Raw genomic sequence first — 23,690 nt, forward strand, 5'->3', positions numbered from 1 at the left:
AACTCACTGTGCGTTTAGAGTTAACCTTCATTACAAATCTCTTAAGTACAGCATAGAATGTTGATAAAGCATGATAATGTGAAAAATGTATCTGTAATCTCTATGTACAATTTAGTCTCTACGGGGTGACACCACAATGAGATCTTGCACCACCTCAAAATTTTCCTAGGGCAGCCTCTGGTTTAGCCTGAGAAAAAAGTTTTCTTTCCAATTTAACCCGGGGGCAAAAACTGTTGGCCACCCCTAGGTTAGAGTCATGTAAAATCCAAAAGTACTTGACTGAAGAAGAAAGCTGCATCCTTTTACCACAGAGAAGAGGTTCAGAGAAACTTTTTAAAGCTCTCTTGTGAATAAAGAAAACAACAGTTTTGTCAGACTGATATTTAAGCTATTACACCTGTACCAGCTCTGTATACAAGTCAGGCCTCTTTGAAGAAGGTTTGTTTGCATAAACTTGGGCATACAACTCAGAATTATTAAGATGCCTCAGGGGACAATCCACAACAAGAGTGAAAGGATATCACTTTGAAGGTAACCTCACACTATGGATGCTCTCAAGGAGGTTCCAAAAAAGGAAATCATCACACTATAGTGACACAATTTAACATCTATCCAGCAAAAAAAAGCAGGACTGATGCCATGCTCAAGTGTAGCATATTTGATAGCTTCAAAAGAGGGATGGCTGGATCGCTAAGCAGTTAGGACGGCAACCTACCACTCAGGACATGGTATCAAATCCAGACAGGTTGAAAATACTCCAGGAATATTTTGGGATGTCCTTTTGAATATGTTGGGCTCTGTCCTCACCACCTGACCACTCCATTGTGAGCCTGAAAAAACTCATAATGGACTTGCTAAAAAGCCCTCTTACTGCTTACAGAGTGGAAAGGGTTAAGATATTTAGATGATCCTAGATTCAAAAAGGCATAGGACAAAAACTTGGTGTAGAGCAGTCAACAGTGTCATGAATTGTGAGCAATGTTGTGGAAAAAATAATAGCTCATAATCATTGGATAAAATTTTCTACAACTGATCATTCTGTCATTTATTTTGTCCATTCTTGAAATCATTCTTGCCATAGCTTTTTGCAAAAATAAATTGCCAAAAAGCTATGGCAAAATAAATACTGTTTTCCAGCTGCAATTGGTGCAAATGACTGTACCCACATAGAAATAGAAAAACCTAGACTTCATGATGATGAGTAAATTCATCGGAAAGGAAAACTTACATTAAACATACAAGTTACTTGTGATACCAGGTGCATGTTAATTGGATATCTACAGTAATTAATGAAAGCCAGCACATGTATGATTAATAGGAATTGAATACAGCTAATAAAATAAAACATAAGGATGAGATTAAATGTGTCATAACTTGCATGTTAAGAACCTTTTACTCATTTAGCAAAAGCATTTGCTTGGAAGTATAAGGTAATCAATATTCATTCTAAATAAATGAAATGCTTTTGCTTCTACCTTTTGCTCAAAGCATTTGCTTTTACTTCTACCTTATTGGGCTGCAATTTGAAAAAATTATAGACCTATAAATTCCCACTGTCAGCTGTCTGCCTGTCTTTCCTTAATCTCAAGAACTGAGTTCGATAGACGAAAGATGAGACCAGATATGGAAACCTTAGAGTCAGGATGTCCTGATTAACTATAAATGAACTTCCAATGCAAACCAGAAGTCATGTTATTTCAATTCAAAAATTTCCCCTGAAAGCAGTTAATAGATGACTGGCACAACTCTTTTGTTTAAAGGAAAAGTATGATATACAAGGGCAAGCCACTACTAATTTGAGGTGAAGAGCATATATTTTAAATTAAACAAATTAAAAATATGATAAAAACTTGCAGCCTGCATTGTGACAATGTCACAATAAATAATTGATAATAAATAAATAAGTCTGTTAGTATTTAAGTGTTTTTGGAAGATTTATTGTCACAAGGCATTGTCAGTAGCTGTCTTGTGCTTATTAGCATTTCCTTCATTTTTATTCATATGGGCCAATGTGTCAGTAATGTAACAGAGGGTAAATCAAAAACACACTAATCCTCCACTCTGCCTTCTAAATCAGAAGTTTGAATGAGATCCAGAATTCATATGTCTAGAAGAGTTAAATTATAAAGAGGATAGGCAAAAGAGACTAAATCTCCTTCTTAGCACCATTAACATCTACCATTATACATACAACTAGAACTCTTATTCAGAGATCTGAGTTAAGGGAATACTTGAACGTGTTTACCAATAAAAAATGCAAGTTTGTGGATCCTTATCAGATGAGTGGTAGTAAAGATTACCGCATAAGCTAGACAAGCCCTAACCTTACCTCTGAAAAGAATCTAAATACAGTAAAACCTGTCTATGGCAACCACCCACAGTTCCTTCAAAAAGTGATCTTTTAGACAGGTTGTCGTCCAATACAGGTGGTGCTGTAATACCGTATTTCTGTACGTATTTTGCACACTTTTCAGCCATTTCTACTAAGCAAAACTCGAGATGAGCAAAAATAAGCGAATTTTTTCAATGATAGGGCTATATTGGTATTGTATTTTATTCTTATCGGATAACCTGATTTACAGGAGTCGTCAAGATATTATAAGACAGATTTAACACCAATATTTTAAAGATTAATACAATAGTCGCATTTTCTCGATTATAATGCACACTTTCTTTTTTCTGACTTAATTAATTAGACTCAGTTCTTTTCGTTTGCTCCTCAGTTACGTGTATTACGTCATCAATATACAAGCGCGTCCTATCTCTCCATCACTTTGCTTTTGGTTTTTGTTAGTTTAATCTTATTTTAACTTTAAAAATACTGTATTTTTTAATATTTAATATTTTCTTAATTAAATACAATAAGAAAAATTATTAATTAATAATAAAACGATTTTATTATTTTTTCTCATTATACGATTTCATTACAATCGCGGAATCGAAAAAGGAAGTAAAACTGATTTTTGCATTAATGCGTTTATTGTTTTTTGAATATTTTGCCTGCGAAAATTACTTGGATATTATTTTTCTAAAAATATCGTGGAAATAAGGTAGGTTGATACAGAAACTATTTATCGCACGTGTACTGTATATGAGCTTCAAAATAAATAAATAAAAATAGATTTTATCAAACGATGAGATCAGCCGATTAATTGTATCGTGTACAATATTTTACACCCCCAAGGAAAATACTGTAGGTCTAGGGTAAAATAAATTTTGTTTTCCCACAGTTAAACTTTGCCGCTAATTGCTGTTGTGATAACTCTAGTACGATCTTCTAACGACAGCACTTTGCATTTTGGACATTTTCCAACAAAGTGAAATGAATTTCCTTTGTTGCTAGACTAATTTATTAACACCTGCACCTAATTTCAAGGGTGGGAGAAGTGCCCGGGATGGGTTCGAACGAGAGTTTAGACTAATTCATTATATTAGGAGGTGGAAACGTTGTTGAGATGGGTTCTTACAATAGTTTAGACCAGATACATTTGCGAAAGTGGTCGCTTATTACAGTTGTTGTATGTTGTTTCAGACCAAAAATTGCTGCCCGCAGTCGCGTTACACGGGTGGTCGTTTAATACAGGTAACTTACACAAAGACTCTATGGATAAACTATTCTGTGCCAGAAATTTTTACCCGTTTTGACAGGTGCCCGTCGAATGCAGGTGGTCGCCTAAGCAGTTTTCACTGTATATAAAATTACATGTCCTGATTGACTGACTGATTCATCATCGCCCAGAGCAAACTGCTGAACATAAAGAGGTGAAATTTGGTACACAGGGTACATCATGAAAATGCACACTAAGAAGGGATTTTTTGAAATTCCCCTGCAGACGGGAGAGAGAGAGAGGATTAAGGCTTAACCTGAAGAATGGTTTCCACTGTACTATTTTAGATGCGATTTTTTGTTTTTGATAGTAATAACTTAATTTTCAAATGTACAATCAAATCATCCAAATTGTTTGCCCAAGCAATACCGGGCTCATTTGCTAGTATTATTATGTCTTTACTACTATGAAAAGAACAAGCCCATGACTTTGTTCAAATTGTCTTTATTGCACTTCCCTTATGTAAGATGCTAGCCAAAAGACAAATGTTCCTTTATTAGCCATTTTTTATATCCCCCTACCCCAAGGCAATAGTGTTGCCAATACTTAACATTGTCATTACACATGTGATTCAATACTTCAGAAGTTGTCTTGCAATGTTGGGGATTAATTTGGATAAACCTTAGCATAATCTCCTTACTGGGACTACCAATATTATGATCAAGCTCCCTGTGAGTCATCAACAGCAGGCTTGCAGAAACTACCAGCTTTGAACTAGCTACAACAGGCCTACCATTCCAGAGGTAGCCAGCTGTAAGATTGCAGCAGCAGGCCTGGCACTAAACTCTAAAGTCACCAACTATAATCCATAAGTAGTAGGCCTACTACTAGACCATGGAGTCACAGACCGCAAGCCAGCACCAGCAGACCTTCTGCCTAGCTCTGAAGCTGCTGTCAAAAAGTTAGTGACAACCAAAGATCTCAGAATTCACCAGGTAACTAACTACCTGGTGAATTCTGAGATCCAGACCCCAACAACCAGACACTCACTTCTTGTAAGGTCACATTAAAGATCATTCAAGATACAATTTTCAGAACAAAATTGTATAGGCATGACCTTTAATGTGACTTTACAAGAAAAAATTCTAGAGATGTAATGTCAAATGATATTAAAAGCCTTCTTTAGATTAGAATATGCAGGGAATATTCAGTGATCATGAAGGCCATGGAATATGCTCATTTTTGTCTGTTCATCTGTTTGGGAAAGCTTCATTTAACATGGCATGAAAATTCAAATTTCAATGAGAGAGTGCACTCATCATGGTAGAATATGACATGACATTTCAATTCATGAAGTTTTGGAAAGACAAACTCAAATAATTATCTGCATTGACTAATTCACAGCTGCTATGCAAACTAATAAACACACCTAATCAACCTTAAAATGCAGCAATAGTTTAATTATTAAATGTAATATAAATTATATGCTTTTGGTTATAAACATAGGACCCTTGTGGATGCATTTCACCTTAAAACAGAGGACTGTCCTAGGAATCACTCGTAGGCTGAATGCATAATTGTTGGCTATTCTTCTCCCCTACAGAACATCTTTAAGGAGATAGACAGCACCACCATGGGCAAATCCTGACCAAAATTTTTGAGTATGCTGAAAGTTATAATAAGAATAATATACCTATCTCTAGCACTAAATAATAGACAGAAATTTTATTCGGTGTGAATAAAAAAGTATAGACTATTATAAAGCCCATTATATCTACACACATGAAATATATTATAATGAAAAAGTATTAAAAATTTACAATAATAATTCAATTTTTGTGGGTCCTTGACACTGGGGGCCCAAGGATTAAGCCCTATTAGTCCCTATATAGATCTGCCCTGTACACAATACATGTATGCTGACTGGGTACTGCAAGCTTTCTACAATCTGGCCATGTTAAATGCTTTGAATGATGTCATGCATGTGCACTTGTTTGCTGCAGAAAACTTCCACACGAGCAAGCAATCAAGTTTCTGCAAGCATCGCACTTACTTAAAATGGTTGCTCCAACCTTTTCTAGGTTGGAGCATCCCTGAGATCCCTAGAGCAGCATTTAAAAGAACACCAGGATGATGTCAAGAATTCTAGCCTGTCCATTGCCTTAGTAGCATATGCTCTTGCCAATCAAGGATATAAAAGTGCTAAATGAGACCAAACTAGAATCATCCAAAAAGTTGGGAATCACCAACATATATGATATACAGAAGCATTCTATATTTACAAAGTGGCATGTCTAGGGCATTCTCTCAATTTCAAGGACACTAATGTGAGAAGCTGGGGTGGAAGTGCAAGGCTTCTCCCCTTCAATTGGCATTGGATCAGTAAGATTTGTTCACAGTGTCAATGGATGGCATTCTTACTTTCTTCCGATGCTGGATGATAATAGTAGGGTTAGCTAGGTTGTTGACAAGGTGTTGGTGATATGCAAGATAAAAACAAACATTTAGATGTTCTGAATTTTCCGATGGTTTAGCTGTTTTTAATGTTGATTTAGTGAATGTCTCTTCAATCCGAAAAAATCTTTTCGGTAGACTACCTCACAGCCAATTCAGGTTATAAACTCTTTTTATTGCTTTTTTACAGATGCATTTCGAGCTGGGTTAATTTACTAGCTCCTCCTCAGTGCTACAAAATAAATTAAATTATAAAAATTGATAAAAAAACAATTTGGGTAGATGATGTTACAACAAAAATAAAACCATATTTTATAATACCTTTTAAGAATTTCCATGAGTTTCTAATTTTTTTCACACTTATACGGTACTTTTAGTCCCATTTACAATATTTTTACCAGCTTATACAATTATTCAAAGGGTTTGTATCTTGTATCGTAAAAAGGTCTGTTTGCTACCTTATAACATACAAATTATAACATATAGTGACTTTTTACAAATGTTTAGTTTTTTATAAAAAAATTTGTTTAAACATTTGTAAAAAGTCACTATATGTTATAATTTGTATAAGGTAGCAAACAGACCTTTTTACAATACAAGATACAAACCCTTTGAATAATTGTATAAGCTGGTAAAAATATTGTAAACGGGACTAAAAGTTCCGTATAAGTGTGAAAAAAATTAGAAACTCATGGAAACTCTTAAAAGGTATTATAAAATGTGGTTTTATTTTTATTGTAACATCATCTACCTGAATTGTTTTTTATCAATTTTTATAATTTAATTTATTTTGTAGCACTGAGGAGGAGCTAGTAAATTAACCTAGCTCGAAATGCATCTGTAAAAAGCAATAAAAGGAGTTTATAACCTGAATTGGCTGTGAGGTAGTCTACCGAAAAGATTTTTTCGGATTGAAGAGACATTCACTAAATCAAAAATTTAGATAACTTAACAAGTTTAATATAAAACAAACGATTACAAAAAAATACAATCAGGGTTAGAATAATTAACAGTTGTTCAGTTAAATGGGTCAGTAAGGACCCAGCTTTCCACATGACTATTTATCTACTTACAAACTAAAGACCGCGAGAGAGAGTTTACAATAAAATGGTCAATCATAATACCTCATTTAACATAGTGTTGGTAAAGTCCTCATTTAATGTAGTTTCCTTTTCTTTGGGATTCTGGATGGCAACAGGCAAGGGGATGATTCTTTGGACAATTGCCCCGATGGTTGTGTGCGAGTTCTTTTTATTCTCCCTGAACATGGGATAGAATCAGGTGATTTTGATTTAATGTGGTCTAAGGTCAAGATGTGTCACTGGTCCGACTGATACGGGCCGTAATAATTTTATGATTCAGCCAGGTTGTTGATACTTTTTCAAGATGTTCTAACTCTTTTTACCATATAAGGCAAACAAATCTGAGGTTTATAGACATCATCAATGAGGTATTGTGACTCTTCTTACCTCATAATTTAATTGATTTTGACATTTTCTCCATTAATAATCATTTGTTTGGACTTATTCTCGAAACTTATTCAAAACATTATTAAAGATTGTTGATTTGTACAGTTATTTAATCATTTTTATCTCTTGGTCAGAGGGAAATCGAAAGGCCAGGTTGTGGGAAAAAGAAGTGGTTTTTTTTACACTTTGTAATTAACTGTATATTAATTTTTTTTTTCTTAATTTAACTAATTAATTGGTCAGAATCTCACACCAATTCTCTTTCAGTGGTATGGAAGTCATTTTTTGAATATCCTCTACAAGCCTTATGATGACTGCGACACAGACTTTTGTCAAGTTTTGTTTTTAGTAGTTTTATATTTATTGGTTCACAGCAATAGTTTAATTATTAAATGTAATATAAATTATATGCTTTTGGTTATAAACATAGGACCCTTGTGGATGCATTTCACCTTAAAACAGAGGACTGTCCTAGGAATCACTCGTAGGCTGAATGCATAATTGTTGGCTATTCTTCTCCCCTACAGAACATCTTTAAGGAGATAGACAGCACCACCATGGGCAAATCCTGACCAAAATTTNATGATAATATATTATACTTATATATATATATATGTATGCATGTAAGTGAAGTTATGAATAACATATGAGGTGTGGCAGAAAAGTAATGAGATTTGCATCACTGACAGCAATCAGGCAATACTGCAGGCTTCCCTTTCATGTAGCTTGTATGTCAGTCCCTCCTAGATGCTCAGTAACAGTTTCAAACCTCATGCGGGTAACTATGTGATCCTAGAGAGAGTGATAAGTGAAGTTTTGTTTTTGTATTGCATTACAGAAAATGGAACAGTGAAATGCCATCAAATTTTGTTAAGCTTAATGAATCTGCGAGTTTGATCTACAAAAAGTTGCAACGAGCCTATGGAGAACATTCCTTATCAAGAGCACAAGTTTTTCGGTGGCACAAAGCATTTTTGGAGTGCCAAGAAGCAGTAGAAGGCAAACTTCGCTTAGGGAGGCCTTCAACATTGAGAACTGTGGAAAATCTGGAATGAGTGAGGGCTCTTGTGAAGTCAGACCATCGACTAACATTGAGGCTGATGAGTAGTGAGTTAAATTTGAATCATTTTACTCTTCATCTGATTTTGACTCAAGATTTGGGCATGAGAAAGGTGTGTGTCAAGATGGTACCAAAAAACCTCACAATTGAACAGAAAGACAATTGGATGCATGTGTGCCTTGACCTCATCAGAATTGAAAAAGACCCAGGTTTCTTCAGTTGTGTGATCACTGGTAATGAATCGAGTATGATTCCAAAACAAAATATCAAAGTGAAGAGTGTCACACTGACAAATCCCCTTGACCAAAGAAAGCTCTCATGAGCAAATCAAAAGTGAATGCTCATTTGTTTTTTTTTTTGACAGTATCACAAAGAATTTGTGCCTCCAGGGCAAATTGTAAACCAAGTGTTTTATAAATAAGTCCTTAAAAGGCTCGGAAAAAGGGTTCTTTTTGTCAGACAGAACATTGTGGACACTTGGATGCTTCATTATGACAACAATCCCTGTCACATGGTGATCTCCATCAACCAGTTTTTGACAAAAAAAAAAGAGATTCCTGTGGTTCCCCAGGCCCCCTATTCACCTGATCTCAGTCCATGTGACTTTTTTTTGTTCCCCAAGATCAAAACCCATTTGAAAAGACATCATCTTGGTACTGTCAATAACATCCAAAGGAATGTAACCGCGGAGCCGCAGGCAATTCTTTGAAGGAGATAACATTAATGTATAAAAATAAAATAAAATTGTTGCAAAAGTAAATTTGTCTCATTACTTTTCTGCCACACCATGCATATAATATGTGAAGATATTCCAAATATGAATCATGTTGTATGCAGATTTTCAACATTGTTTTTTAATGTAAATAATTATAATTTTAATACTGAATTTTATTTATTTTTTAAATCAGACAGATGTACTATTTTTATTTGAACAATTAAAAAAACAATGTTATTTGTTTTTCTCTCAGTTATATTATTTAAAAATACTTCACCTTTCATAAAACTCCTAATTATCTAAGAATATTTAGATGCAGATATTTTCATATTCTAAAAGAACTCTAAAGGAAAAAATATGAAAAATATATTTCCATAATATTATGCATTATGACTATTTAATGATAGAAAGAACAAAAACAGAAAAAAGAAGACATTGTACATCTAAGAAATACATTTTAGTAGTTGTATTTTATATTTTTTAGTATTTATATATCTTACAGGATAATTTATTTGTTTTGTATTGCATTTTTATAATAAAATTTTGTTAAATCATATGTGCTTTTTTATATAGGTAAATGGTTTAGTAATGTATGGAAGATGTCATCTTAATGCCTCTGCAATGATTAAAGGATTGCCAGGTTCTATCTATAAAATGATTTTAATAAGGTGAGCAATTTCTAATGTTATATGGTATTTTTTAAGTACTAAATGTTTTCTGATGATATAATTAATATAAAATATTCTTCTTTATACAAAAGTAAAATAAAAACCATTTTGCTCTAATTTAAATAATAATGATAGTAAGGTTAAAAATGTACAGTATTTTCACAATTGGCAACCACCTTAGTATGCCAATAACACTATGCAAACAAAATATGGTCATATTTTGTTTGCATAGTGTTATTGGCGTGTTTGTTTGCATAGTGTTACTTGAACCTATAACCAGTGCATACAAAGTTTAATCTTCCCAAAACAAACGTTTTCCTAACCCCTTCTGGGTTCTTCTTCAGGTAATTCAGCTGGATCAAACTCGAATATGAAAATTTGACTAATATGAACACTGATGTGTTTCAAATGTTCGGTTTGTTTGCAGATTCCATCATATACACATCTGTTTATCGCAAACCATCTAGTATACCCACATACATACCAATAAGCTCGTGTGATCTTTTCCAGTACAAGATGACGGCCTTCAGGGTGTTGGTTAAACAAGCCTACATGCACTCCTCTATGCAACAGACACTTGCAGAAGAGTTAAAATACTTGGAAGACATTGCCAGGTCCCATGATTACCACATTATCATATGGAAAATATCAGAGTGCCATAAACAGATGCAGGCTTCTTCCACCATTACTGCAGCAGCAAAAAGTGGTAACATGAGGATGGAAAATGTGAGGATACCTCGTATGTTCAACCCCCTCTTGAGGTCTTTATACAGTACCATCACAAAGAAACGAAAAGTTACCGTGGCATACAGGAGATGCCATACTCTATTTGACATATTACGTAACGGAAAAGACTGATCCAGCATGGAGAGATTATCAGGCATATATACTGTCCCGTTTAGGGATAACTGGTTTAACAAGGGTTTGATATACATAGGATCGACTAAATGTTCATGGGGTTAGGTTAAAAGAGCATATCTCTGATATACAATGCAATAGATGCACCACCGGCATCTATTCGGGATTGATGGCATAAGTGGAGAGAGAGGTCGCTCTCCACTTATGCCATCAATTCTGAAATTGTAGCGGACTTCACTAGAGCGCAATTAATTGTTACCACACCTCACATTGACCACCTGAAATGGTTAGAGGAGAGGGAAGTTTTTAAGGTTTATTCTGCATCCACTGCATTAATACAAGGGACAAGATTGGTCTTTCCATGGCTTGGCAGGCCTTACTACATATGGAGTGATACCATTATACTATTTATTAAGTAGTGGAGAAAAATATTTGATGGGGAACATGTGAGATTATTATTGATGTTTTATCTCACACTCACGTATGTTATATATTTTGACATATCTTTCACTAATGTTTGGTCACGTGACATGTTTGAAAGTTCAAGCACTTTCAAACAACGAACCAAACATTTGAAACACATCAGCATTCGGATTAGTTCAAATTTTCGTATTCGAGTTTGATCCAGCTGAATTACCTGAAGAACCCAGAAGGGGTTAGGAAAACGTTTGTTTTGGGAAGATTAAACTTGGTATGCACTGGTTATAGGTTCAAGTAGGTCATATGTTATATACAACCTGGTCTGTGGTTGCTGTTTTACACTATGCAAAGTTCAGATAGTTCCTATTTCCCGTTCTTGTCCGTCGAGAAGACACCTTACGATGAACTGATGAGTTGTTGGCTAGAAGTAACCTTCTTCTGGCTGTTGAAGAACAGACAGCGAGATGAATCCAGACTTGATTCAAACTTTGATGCACGCTTAAGGATCTACGACGAACTTGATGCCAATCTGAAACTCCAAAGTGAACTTTATGCCAACCTGAAGTTTCAAACCGAACTTGAATTTCCTGCTTCCACATGGACATCGGGCTGGCGAACCAACTTCAAAAAAGCTTTTTTGAAGTTTAGATCTCTAGATTCAGGAAAATAAAGATTTAAATTTCAGAAAAGTGGTTTTTCTTTTGTGTATTAAAAAAAATTTTTTTTTAAATTGAATAAATAAACAAGGCAAATGCAACTAACAAAATTAAAATCAAATTTTACATTTAATATATAATTTAATTATTATAACATGATCAATATTTCAATCCAAAAGTTGGAAAACATTAAAAGGCATAGATTCAAAAGATAAAAACTGATTTAAAAAATTAAACAAATTATAATGCTTACTTAAGTTTTACTTTTAAATTCAGTTATTAGGCTGAAATTTGAAAAAAAAATTGTAGACCTATAAATTCCCACTGGCTGTCTGACCTTCCTTAATCCCGAGAGAAATATTAACCAGATGAAAGTCAAGACCAAATATTGAAAGTATAGGAACAGGAGGCCGCAATTAACTATATATGAACCTCTGCTTTTGGCCAGAAGTCATTTTTTTAAATTAAAAAATTTTCTCCTGATGATCAGCATGACTTTGTTGTTAACAGGAAAAGTATGATGTACAGGGGCAAGACACTACTAAACAAGTACATTGGGACAAAAAATTCCAACCCAGTATTATAACAATGTCACAATAAATAATTGCACAACATATTTTTTATGGTGATTTTTTTAAACATTTTCCAACTAGAGTTTGATATTTAAATTTGATATAGTTAGGTAGTGTAAGTTAAAGCTAGGTATTTATATGAGCAATTTCATTATGAAAAGCCAGTATATAAACAAGTAACTTACTTCTATGTAAATCACCAGCTGATATCCACTACTACATTTGTATGCTACCTTGTGAAAAGAAAGGAGAATAAATCAATGATGGATGACAATGACACAATCATCTTAGTGACATACCTGTTCTTTGTGGAAAAGAAGAAAAAGAAAACAAAACATTGATTTATTATTATTTTTATCATTTTTCATTTTTATATTTTTCATAAAAATTTTCAGGAAACTTTTGAACCATTAGTATTAATTTCTCAATTGTTGCATTCATCCACTGAGCTATTTTATAGAAAATGATGAACATATGATGACATGTACTCATTGTTGATTGGCTGTGTCTGATTTGCACAAGAAAAAGTCAAGCTTAAACATTTAAATCAGTGATTACTCATTTATTTAGGTTGTGCATGTGCAGTGCCAAAAAGCATTAAAATCATTCATGTGGATACCCACTTAAGATGGTTAGATCATGAAGAAACAATAAATGATGATAGAATTCTTAAAAATTTTATTCATTTTATACATGTGGTATATTAGAGAGAAATTTTCACAAATGAGATAAGGATATATCTGAAAATACAAGCTTATAAAGCTGAGTTGTTAATATTGATCTCTTACTAGAACTAATTACATTATACAGTTACATCTAGTTGCCCTTTTTACTCAAATATGTCTAGTTTTATATGTTTTCAAGATTATTGGGCTAAAATTTTCAAATTGCAGACCTATACATTCTCATCTGTCGTCCTTCATTAATCTCAAGAACAGAGTTAGATAGGTGAAAATTGATACTAGATATGGAAAGCTTAGGGGCCAGAGGTCCTGATTAACTGTAGAACTTAGTCTGGACCAGAAGTCTTGTGATTTTTTTAAATTGCAGCCTGAAAATTTTTGAAATGCAATAATTGCTCACCTTCTTGCAATAATAGTTGCTCATTTCAAATTCATCTTTGATATAAAATCTCTGTATTCTATTATTTCAAATCTAAATAATTTTCCAAATATTAGTTCCTAGCACTAGGCCTGACAACTCTATAAACTTTTGTTCTCTTTTATATTTAGTAATATCAGAAGACTGAAAATAGAACAAATTCCATAGAGGAAGGAGTTCTTCCTCTATGGAATTTGTTCTTCTGTAATTAGATCAAATTCGTATTTGGTCTAACTGCTTTCTTGTTCATATACATTAAGGGAAAGTGGATGTAGAATGCAAAAAAGAAGAGGGAGAAAATTTAAAAGAAAAAGAAAAATGATTTTAGTGCTAGTGTTCTTGACTGGTTATAAATTGTCTAAATTATTTTAAAGCTAACTTAATGCTAAATTTGTTAGTTAATTAGTCAGATAGCTTATGAAATGACTGAAGCTATCATAATTAGCTTAAGGAAAATTTTTGAGAAATTGAACAATATTTAAAAAAAGGAAAAAATAAAAATTTTCAGATATCTATAAATACTATATTTATTTAATCATTATTTCAAGTTATTAACTTTTTAATTTAGAAAAGAAGACATTCTTGATGAAATGGCAGTGAAACCCATTACACAATTTCCTTTACATTTACAAGAAGAGGTAATTTTTATTTAAAGTAAAGGGATCAAAATATATGAAAGATATTAAACGTTTTATGTACTTAATAAAAATTATTCCAATGATTTGTAACTAGACTCAAGAAGAAAGGTTTGCAAAATATGGTTCAGTGAAAAAAGTGTCAACAAGAAAAGTGAGTTAAATTTATAATGATTAATAATGATAGCTAATAGCTTTTTCTTATACAATTGCATTACTATTCGTTCAATATCTTAGGGTCCTCAAGGTTTAGGAATTATGATCATTGAAGGAAAGCATGCTGAAGTTGGACAAGGTATTTTTATTTCTGATATTCAAGAAGGAAGTCCAGCTAAACAGGTAAATTTCAAATATTATTGTAGATAAAATTTGACTTTAATTTTAAACTGTAAAAATTATTCTAATAACTATATGTAAATGTTCATTAATTTAATATTTTTAAAAGTTTCTCATTTAAACTGGATTAAGTTGAATATATTATAACTCAAAACACTTACACAACCAAAAACCCAGCTCATGAAACACAAAATGATGCAAGAACATCTTATTTCAATTAATAAAAGGTTAGCCACTATGGCTTTAGTCACATATGCCTTGGATGAGGATGTGCAGGTGAACATCGATAATGCATGTCTCATTCACCATACATGAGAGCCTGCTCTATTTATGTACCGTACCTGAAAATGCTAGAAATTTACAAGGCCAGTAGAAACAACATGGCTATCAACTCTAAGAACAACAACATGGCTATCAACTATAAGAACAACATGCTGTCCTAGCTTGGAAGATGTTATTGGATATTTAATATTACTTTTACATCTCGATATTTACATCCTGATACAAACACGTGACCACTGACTCCCAATCAGATGTTGTTTATTCTATATTTTAAATTATTACATTTCATTGTCCATTCTATTCTGATATCTATTTCTGAATAAGTTTTTTAACTTGAAGATGATTACTAAAGGCAATTGAAAATGTTTGTTTTTTCCATTGTTTTGTGTTTCATGAGCTGGATGGTTGTATAAGTGTTTTGTATATTATCCAGTATTTTGTGCATTTATTACTTAATAAATACAATTATAAGATAATTAGAAATATTTGATAAATGCTATTTTAAAATATCAGTATATAAATGTGTAGTTGCAATTTTTATACTATGGTTGGCATGATGAGAGATTGCAGTTGATCAATTCTAGCTGCCTATTTTATGAGAGATAGGGTGACAGGATAGGGCAGTACTCTCTATGTCAAAATTTTTTTTGCTGATGTTCTTTAAATGTCTTTTCAAGGCTCCATTAAACTTACTTGAAACTTGAACCTTATCATCCACACTATCAACTTCCAACACCCTTATTAGAAGTTTCTTCCTGTCATTGAGATTTTATTGACTCTATTAACTTTTTTACAATACTCTATGAAATTTTCTTTTGGTGTTCTGTTTCTTGGTATTTGATTAGTTTGCATTTTATAGGCTATGATAATATAGTAATAAACCAATTAAGTTAGTTGATAGCATGTTAGTAATCTTGTTAGTCTTTGAGAGAAAAAGAGAGAGATTTGAGGACTTTAGCCCAAGTTGTCAATTTGGTTTCCAGCTGTAGATGACTGTATCATAACCAACAACAAAATAAAACTGTGTTTGTTTAATGTTGGAATAACATTAATTTGACCTATTCTTTACAGTACCCATGCATCTCTGAAAAAGACTGTTTTTAATGATAACATAGAGATTTAAAGAAAACTGCACAAAAAATTTTTAATTTGGACTTCTTAGTCCTGAATTTGAATGACATATTCATATCAGTCTGAATGTCATTAACAGGATCTTTACCAGAAGAACTGTCATCATCCAGGCTAATAAGTATTCTCCTTTCTGATGATTGCTCCAATATCCAATCCACAATGTCATCTGTTATCTAAAATTTTTCATATTTTTTTTCCATTGTATTTCAGACACAATTTCTTAAAGACATGACTTGTGAAATAAAAAAAATGGCTTTTAAAGAAGAAAGAATCCAGAAGTTAGAAACTCTCAGAAAAAAAGACTACAAAAGGGTTCACTTTTGTTTACGCAAATGCTCTTTTTGAGGATAAATGACATATTATAAGTGATAAAATTCATACAGTATAAGTACTTGCATGTGTTGCAAAATTACTACAGAATGATCCCATTCTGTCACTCTATCTTCCCTAAAGTAGGTACAGTTAGTATTGACCAAATGCAGTCTATGCTAACTATATATTGTTTTCTTGGTAATCAGTAAGGGGATTGAAATATTTTTCAGTATCATTGCAATTCTTTTTCTTTTAAGTCTAAGTGTGTTTTTCCCCTCATCATGGATTTGGTTAGATCTATAGTGGCCATATGGTAAAGGACAGGTCAAATCATCTATGAAAATTTCTGAGGATCAAACCTTGGATCCCTCAGAATGGCAAATTTGGCTATTTTTATTGTTTTGATCAAGGCAAAAAGATATTTAAATCAATATTTTCTTTTTAATACCATAATACTTTGTCATTGTAACATAATTATTTCATTTGAATTATAAAAAATTGTGAAATCTTAAAAAAATTTAAATGTGGTATTTATAAAAAGAGATAATTAGTTCAGAGATGTAGTTTTCATTATTTGTCAAAATGTTACTGGAAAAAATTATCTCATGACTACAAATTTATTATTATTACTACAGTTCATAGATAAAAATTTTAAAACTAATACAGGTATACCTTGACTTACATCGTTTCAAGTTACATCGTTCCCGATTATACATCGTTTGTCAAAAAACTATATGGAAAGATAAAAATCAAGTTTAAGTCATTTTATTTGACTTTACGTCTGTCCGCCACAAATATTGAAGTCGTAATATCACTAGAAAAATGTTTAAAGCACATAAAATCATATTAAAATATATACATTTACAAGTATGTACTGTATTTACAGTACATGCATTCGTAAATTTAGATTAGTTTTTTCTGTACTATATTAAAAACTAAAATTTATTTGTTTATAAGCTTCAAATAGATCCTTATTAACCATACATTATTAAAAATGCATTAATAAATAAAATACAGAACCGGAATTGGCAATTTATGGTTTAGCCTAGTGACAAGTAGATTTGGAGACAAGTAAATTCGACTTACGTCATTTTTCGACGTAAGGCGAGGTATACCTGTATACAGTGGAACCTCGCATAATGAGTGTTTTGCATAATGAGCAAAACAAATTGTAAAAAATTGCCTCACTTAATGAGTGATGTTTCACATAATGAGTGACGAGGAGAGGGAAAGTCCCGAATTGTGCACATGCTCCATCAGTCTGTGTTTAGCACTTGTTCTGTTAGCATCTTGTGATCACATATTTTTCCAAACTTGTGTTCACATATATTACTTTTAAACATCAACAACCATAGCCCGTTATATAATAAACATGCCAAACGATATGACAAATTCTTGGGCTATGTAAAGGCTATAATTAAATATTAGAAATTAATTAATTTGACTAGAGGTAGACAGCTGAGACAGTAGAGGCAAGATGCTGCCATCTTGTATTAAATTTAATGACTAATTCCAAATTAAATTTTAGAAATGACTGAATTAAAAATTAACTATTTATGTGAACCGCCGGGGAGGGTATAGGTCTCCCGATCCGGCAACAGGTCGTTAAACCCTTCTCACTGGTCAGGATGGATTAAAATTTTTTCTTTTTCCCGGTGTAACGGGCTTTAATGTTTCGGTCGAGTGGCGGAGGGAGGAGTGCGTCGGTAAGATGACCGGCGATATACGAGTAAAAGAGGACACCAATTTAACAAGATAACAATGATTTATTAGCTACAAAGAGATTACAATAACCAAGTTCAAAAGAGAAAATCTGAGTCCCTGAAACCCGAAAGACCGAGAGAGAGTTCACAAAAATAAGTTCCATACCTCTTTATGTCTTTTAATATTCTTAAGGAAAAAGATTTTGATATCCAACGATGTGGTAGGATTAGGATAATACTTTTTCTTCAGGACACAATATTCTTAGGACACAGTTGTAAAAGTGACGGCGGATGAACGACTCCCCCGATAAGGGGAAGGTAGGGGTTTTTATAAGTTTGGCGTGGGAGAATGGTCATGTGATCAATTGTTGTGAGGTAAAAAGTACGCGGATGGGTCAAAGTTGTTCCCGGGCCGTTGCTAACTATCAACTTTGGAGTTGGAATGTGGGATTAGTTTCGAAATGGACGGATGTTTACTTTAAACGAAAAGGGAGATCGGAAATTTTCCGTTTTTTTCGTTAGATTTCACTTTAAGGTAAGGGAAAATTTAGTTGGATTTTAGGCAAAAACGGGACAATTAATCGTCAAATAATCGTTAAAAATTCCGAATCTCACATTTATAATTATTAAATTTAATACGAGATGGAAGCATAATTGTCTACCTCTAGTCAAATTAATTAATTTCTATTATTTAATTATAGCCTTTACATAGCCCAAGAATTTGGCATATCGTTTGGAGTGTTTATCAGACATATTATCTGTGATTTTTTTTTTTTTTTTGTTTTCTGTAAATCAAATTCTCATTTCAGGTTGGTTCATTCTACGCTAGAAGAAAATATGATGATGATTCACATTCCTTAACAATGCACATTGTACAATTTTCTTTGAATAAACATTATACATAAAATATTTGAGTATTTTTTTCGCCATGAAATGCATTATTGTATTTTACATTAATTTCTATGGGAAAACTTGTTTCACTTAATGAGTGTTTCGCATTATGAGTACAATTCTGGAACAAATTATGCTTGTTAAGCAAGGTTCCACTATATTATAAAACAAGAAATACTAAAAATATTATTCTATTTTCAAAATGTACAATATTCATCATTAATATAACTGATATAAGAGTAATATACTTTTTACATACAGTTTATAATTTATAGTTCAGGTGTTATTTTTAGAAGTTTGTTTGTTCAGTCAATTTTTAATTTTACAATATTCAGTTTCAAAAATGTTTGAAAACTGCTGCTTTTAAATTGTGACATACATTTGATTTTTATTTGTTCTGAAGCTTAAAAACACCTGTAATATATTTGTACAAAAGTAAACAGAAATGTTTGCAAAATAATCATTTATTGATAAACTTATTATTGTCTATGTATATGTATTAGTATTAATAATATATTATTAATGTAAAATTATTTGTTTGCATATCAAAAATGTTTTAAGGAAAGTTTTATGGTTAGAAATATAATTTTAAATTTTATTGAACACTAACTTGTTGCTTAGTATTTTTTACAATTTAATTTTCAATAAGTGAATGTAACATATTTTATTTAAATTTTGCTTTTAAATAGGCTGGCTTAAATGTTGGTGATATGATTTTAGCTGTTAATCAAACAGAATTAATTGGTGCAGATTATGATACAGTAAGTATCTCACTTTAATGAAAATGAATTTTGAGTTTATTTCTTATCTTTTGTACTTTTTCTTTGTTGATTTTATTGTAAATATGTTTATTATAGCCTTTATTTTAATATAACAAAATTTGTAATTTATAAAATGATTCCAAATAATTGAAAACAATTTATTTTGCTTCTTGGAAAAACTATTATACTTTATTAAATCTCATTATTTTATAGTTAATAGAAACGACTTTACTATTTAATATATGTAATAAAACAATTGAACCAAATACAATATGTTATCAAAAATTGAAAATCATGCAGAAATAATTGACAATAGCAATTTTTTTCTTTTATTATAATTCTTTCCTTTTATTATATTTTCTTTTATTTTAATTGTAAATCATGTGGAAATCAAACTAATTATAGCATACTAATATATTTGTAATCATTGCACTTAACAGAAACAGAAAAGTTGTTTCAGAATTATATATAATGATTTAAAAAATTTTTAAACTAAAACATTTATACTGTATATGTATATAATATATATGCACTCTGTACAGCAGGGTTCTCTCTTTCTGCTAACAAAGATTGATTAATTGATATATATGCACTCATATTTTGATTTAATACTTCAATTTCTTAATATATGCTATATATTTTTAAACTGTAATATCGTTAAATCATTAATATCATAATATTTTCTTAGAACTTTAATTAATACATTTTAATAGCATAATTAGACTTAATTTTCACAGATTTTTGCTTACATACCTTAGGTGTATAATCTGTGCACAATCATTTTGTGTTAGTTTACTTATGCTCTGATTTTTAAAAAAATAATTTGTGAAAGTTCCATTAAAAACAATAAATTTCATTTAATACAGGCTAGAAAATTATATTAGCATTATTTAATAGTGAAAAGAAATGTTACCAAAGAAGAGAAAAAATTAATAGTGAATTAAGCTCAATATGATATAGTAGAAAATCTGTTGCTTTTCCATGTGACAAGATTATTATAGAAAATTTTGTGGTTTCACATGCAAAGACACTGCTTTTATACATATTTTACAATATTTATGTTTTACAAACTGTAGCCTATACAACTATAGTGTGTCATGTTCTTTCCTGATATTTTAACTTACAGAATAGTATCCAATATTATAACAAATTTCTAATTTTAATTAATGGTACACAATTAGGCAATAACAGATTTATTTATATAATACTATGTATTAATATATTTTAATACTTTTATTTATTTTATTTTTTAGGCTGCTGGTGTTTTGAAACAAATAGATGGATCAATTAACATTGTTATTGCTAATCCAAACAAGTCATTAGCATCAGATAATAAAGAAGAAAATAAAGGAGTTGAAGGAAGTGAAAAATTAACGAAAAGAGTATCTAAGAGAGAAAAGAGTGAGTTTGAAACAATTGGATGATATATGAATATAAATAATAAGATACAATATTTAGTTGTTATATATCTGTTTAATATTCAGTTCATATTACTTTTGAATAGTTTTGAAACAATTTAAATAATTTAAAAATTCACTTTCATATACAATAACCATTTTATTTTGTATGTTATTGACACATATATATGTATATATTGGTAAAATAATCACATATGATCTGTATTTATTTTGCATATGTTCCTGGCCTGGCATGGACTGAATTTGCATGATATGTACTCTGCCTGTGAGTACCATTGTTTTCCAAATAGTTGATTGTATATTTAAGCATGTTTGAATAAATTTATTGTAGTGATGTTATTTTTTTATTTTTGTGTAACAATATGTTGTTATAATCAGTGCATCAGATGTGTTTAGTATCAGATGAAATAAGACCAAAAACTAATTACATCTGTTTTTTTTTTTTTATAAGATTTACTGATTAAATTATTTCATATTTTAATAATGTAAGTATTATATATATATATGTATGTATAAATGGATATATTGTTTTGAATAAGTAGAATATTAACCCAATTCAAGCTGTTATTTTTTTGAATAAAAAAACGTTTTTAATAACTCAAGGACTTTAAGACTCTTGATCTCTTGATGATGATTCCATCATCAAGAGATCAAGAGTCTAAAAGTTAAAGAAGTAAAAATTGAGAGATCCAAATTATTACTATTAGTAGTAATCTGGCATCATCTCTTCCTCTTTACTCCTATTGTTAACTTATAAAAATGGATATGTTACCCCTAAAGTGCCTGAATTTTCTGTTAAATTATTCTAATAAAAACACTTTGGATTATAAAAAAGTACCACCTTTCAAACACTCCAGCCAATTAATTTAATACTGTAAAAACGTTTTCGACCGTTTTTAATGGTCTTCGTCAGTTAAACGATAAATAATAATAATAAAAAAAAAACACTTTAGATTGGATTTACATTTGAGGAGCATCTTTAACTTGTAAAATCAGTGCTTTTTTGGGGGAAAAAAAAGGTGGTGGAATTCTCATCTATGGGCATTCTAACAGCATTACAAATTCCAAATTTGTAATGCTACTAGAACGCCCACTAGGGGGGCATTCCAGGTTACTAGTGAAATATAAAACAGTTGAAATGGCAGTCACCGGTTGCAATTAGCACTGCGATTCCTGCATTGCCGCCAAATCATGTCACCACAAACTAAGTTTGCAGTACAAATGCATCATGCACAAGATTTGGCACACAAGCAGGAGCAGGACTGTCTTAATAATTTTGTTGCTGATCTTCTATGCTCAACAGAGCGATCCAATGTGGACCAAACATCAAATTTTCAAAAATTCTCTTAAAATTTTTAAGTATATATTGAAAAAAGGTGGTAGAACGCTGTTCCATTGCATTCTATGACAAAAAATGTGCTGTGTAAAATACATTATAAATTAAATTTATGATATTATATTAAATTGTATTTGTCTGAATTAACTATTTTTCCATTGAATCAGAAAACTTAAATGAAATTAAAATTCAGAAATTGTAAATAAAAATATAATTTTGCAAAAGATTACTTGATTTACTACAGTTATTTGATCTTAATTAACAAAATGGAAAATGTTGCTAGAGATGCAATAGTTGGTTGTGTAGTCATTTTTTGTGTTCAGTTTTCTCTCCTAGTATAATTATCATCTGTTTGATTGAATCTTGAGGAATCTCATTCCAAATTTTACATAGGCTAGCTGTCATTCATACTTTTGTTTTTGCTTGAGGTACCCAAATCCAAAAAAATTAAGCAAACTAGCATCAGAACACTTGGTAGAAATATCTTTGTTTTCTACATAATTCCAGTTTTATCCTTTATCTCTTTGAGATATGATTGAACCAAGTTGCATATATGTGATAAAGTTTTATCATGATGAAACATAATTTTACCCTTGAATATATACTTCGTAGCTGTAAATCATCCCACTCCCAGAAGGACAGCTCTGCATTCCTGCAGCCAATAAGGCTACAAAAATATGGGATCCCACAGTCCCTCAAATAGTAGAAATGGTTCTGTAAGCAGAAACTGTGTTTTTGGTATGTCTTCAAACAAAATTTTGACAAGGGTTCCTATTTTAAAATTTATGCATGTGTGCACAACACCATCAGCACACTTCTTGATGGCAGAGCAAATCATTTAGTTTTTACATTACAAAATGCAGCATCTCAAGTTGGGATGAGTAGCAGTCAAAGTTTCATTTTGACTGCATATTATATCATTATCTAATGTTGATTCATGCATGTTTCAGATATCATTGTTAATTGAAATTTATAATTTACATAAATTAAGATTTTAAGACTGTAGAAAAATTTTTAAAGTATCATGTGTTAAATGGCAACACTACATAGTTTTCAAACGTCAGTTTGATAAATAAGCAAAAGAGAAAGTATTTTCTTCTGATTTCCAAGGCAGCAACGTAAGTTTAGTCCTTCTTTTTGAAATTTACTTTATTGATTTCTAGAGCATGAATGCATTCATAATTTAGAAATCAATAAAGTAACTTTATATTTATTTGTCTTATTTATTCTATTTTAATCAATAAAGTAAATTTCAAAAAGAAACCAAGAATTGAATTGTTCTGTAAAAAGGAAGTATAAGTACTTCTATGTTTTTGAAGAAGTGGAAACCCCTTTTGTTTTTGCTTTTTTTTTTTTTTTTTTAA

At 31.3% G+C, this 23,690-nt stretch overlaps 1 protein-coding gene across 2 annotated transcripts in view; it reads left to right on the forward strand.

Annotated features, from left to right (window-relative positions):
- LOC111634730 (inactivation-no-after-potential D protein-like) overlaps positions 1 to 23,690 on the forward strand; it is a 43,390-nt gene that overhangs the window by 16,223 nt on the left and 3,477 nt on the right. Inside the window, exons 3-8 of one of the 2 annotated variants that reach the window (XR_002758272.1) lie at positions 9,820 to 9,914; positions 14,090 to 14,159; positions 14,254 to 14,310; positions 14,394 to 14,495; positions 19,501 to 19,572; positions 20,826 to 21,255. Coding sequence is in view for 1 of the 2 variants with exons in the window: in XM_023379567.1 (XP_023235335.1) it covers positions 9,820 to 9,914; positions 14,090 to 14,159; positions 14,254 to 14,310; positions 14,394 to 14,495; positions 19,501 to 19,572; positions 20,826 to 20,973 (544 nt within the window). In the remaining variant the exon portion in view is untranslated. The remainder of the gene's footprint in view (positions 1 to 9,819; positions 9,915 to 14,089; positions 14,160 to 14,253; positions 14,311 to 14,393; positions 14,496 to 19,500; positions 19,573 to 20,825; positions 21,256 to 23,690) is intronic. The other variant, XM_023379567.1, reaches the window with a different exon arrangement.

The sequence above is a fragment of the Centruroides sculpturatus genome, unplaced genomic scaffold (assembly GCF_000671375.1).
Source record: "Centruroides sculpturatus isolate CEXI.00-Female unplaced genomic scaffold, Cexi_2.0 scaffold462, whole genome shotgun sequence".
Taxonomy (NCBI): Eukaryota; Metazoa; Arthropoda; class Arachnida; order Scorpiones; family Buthidae; genus Centruroides; species Centruroides sculpturatus.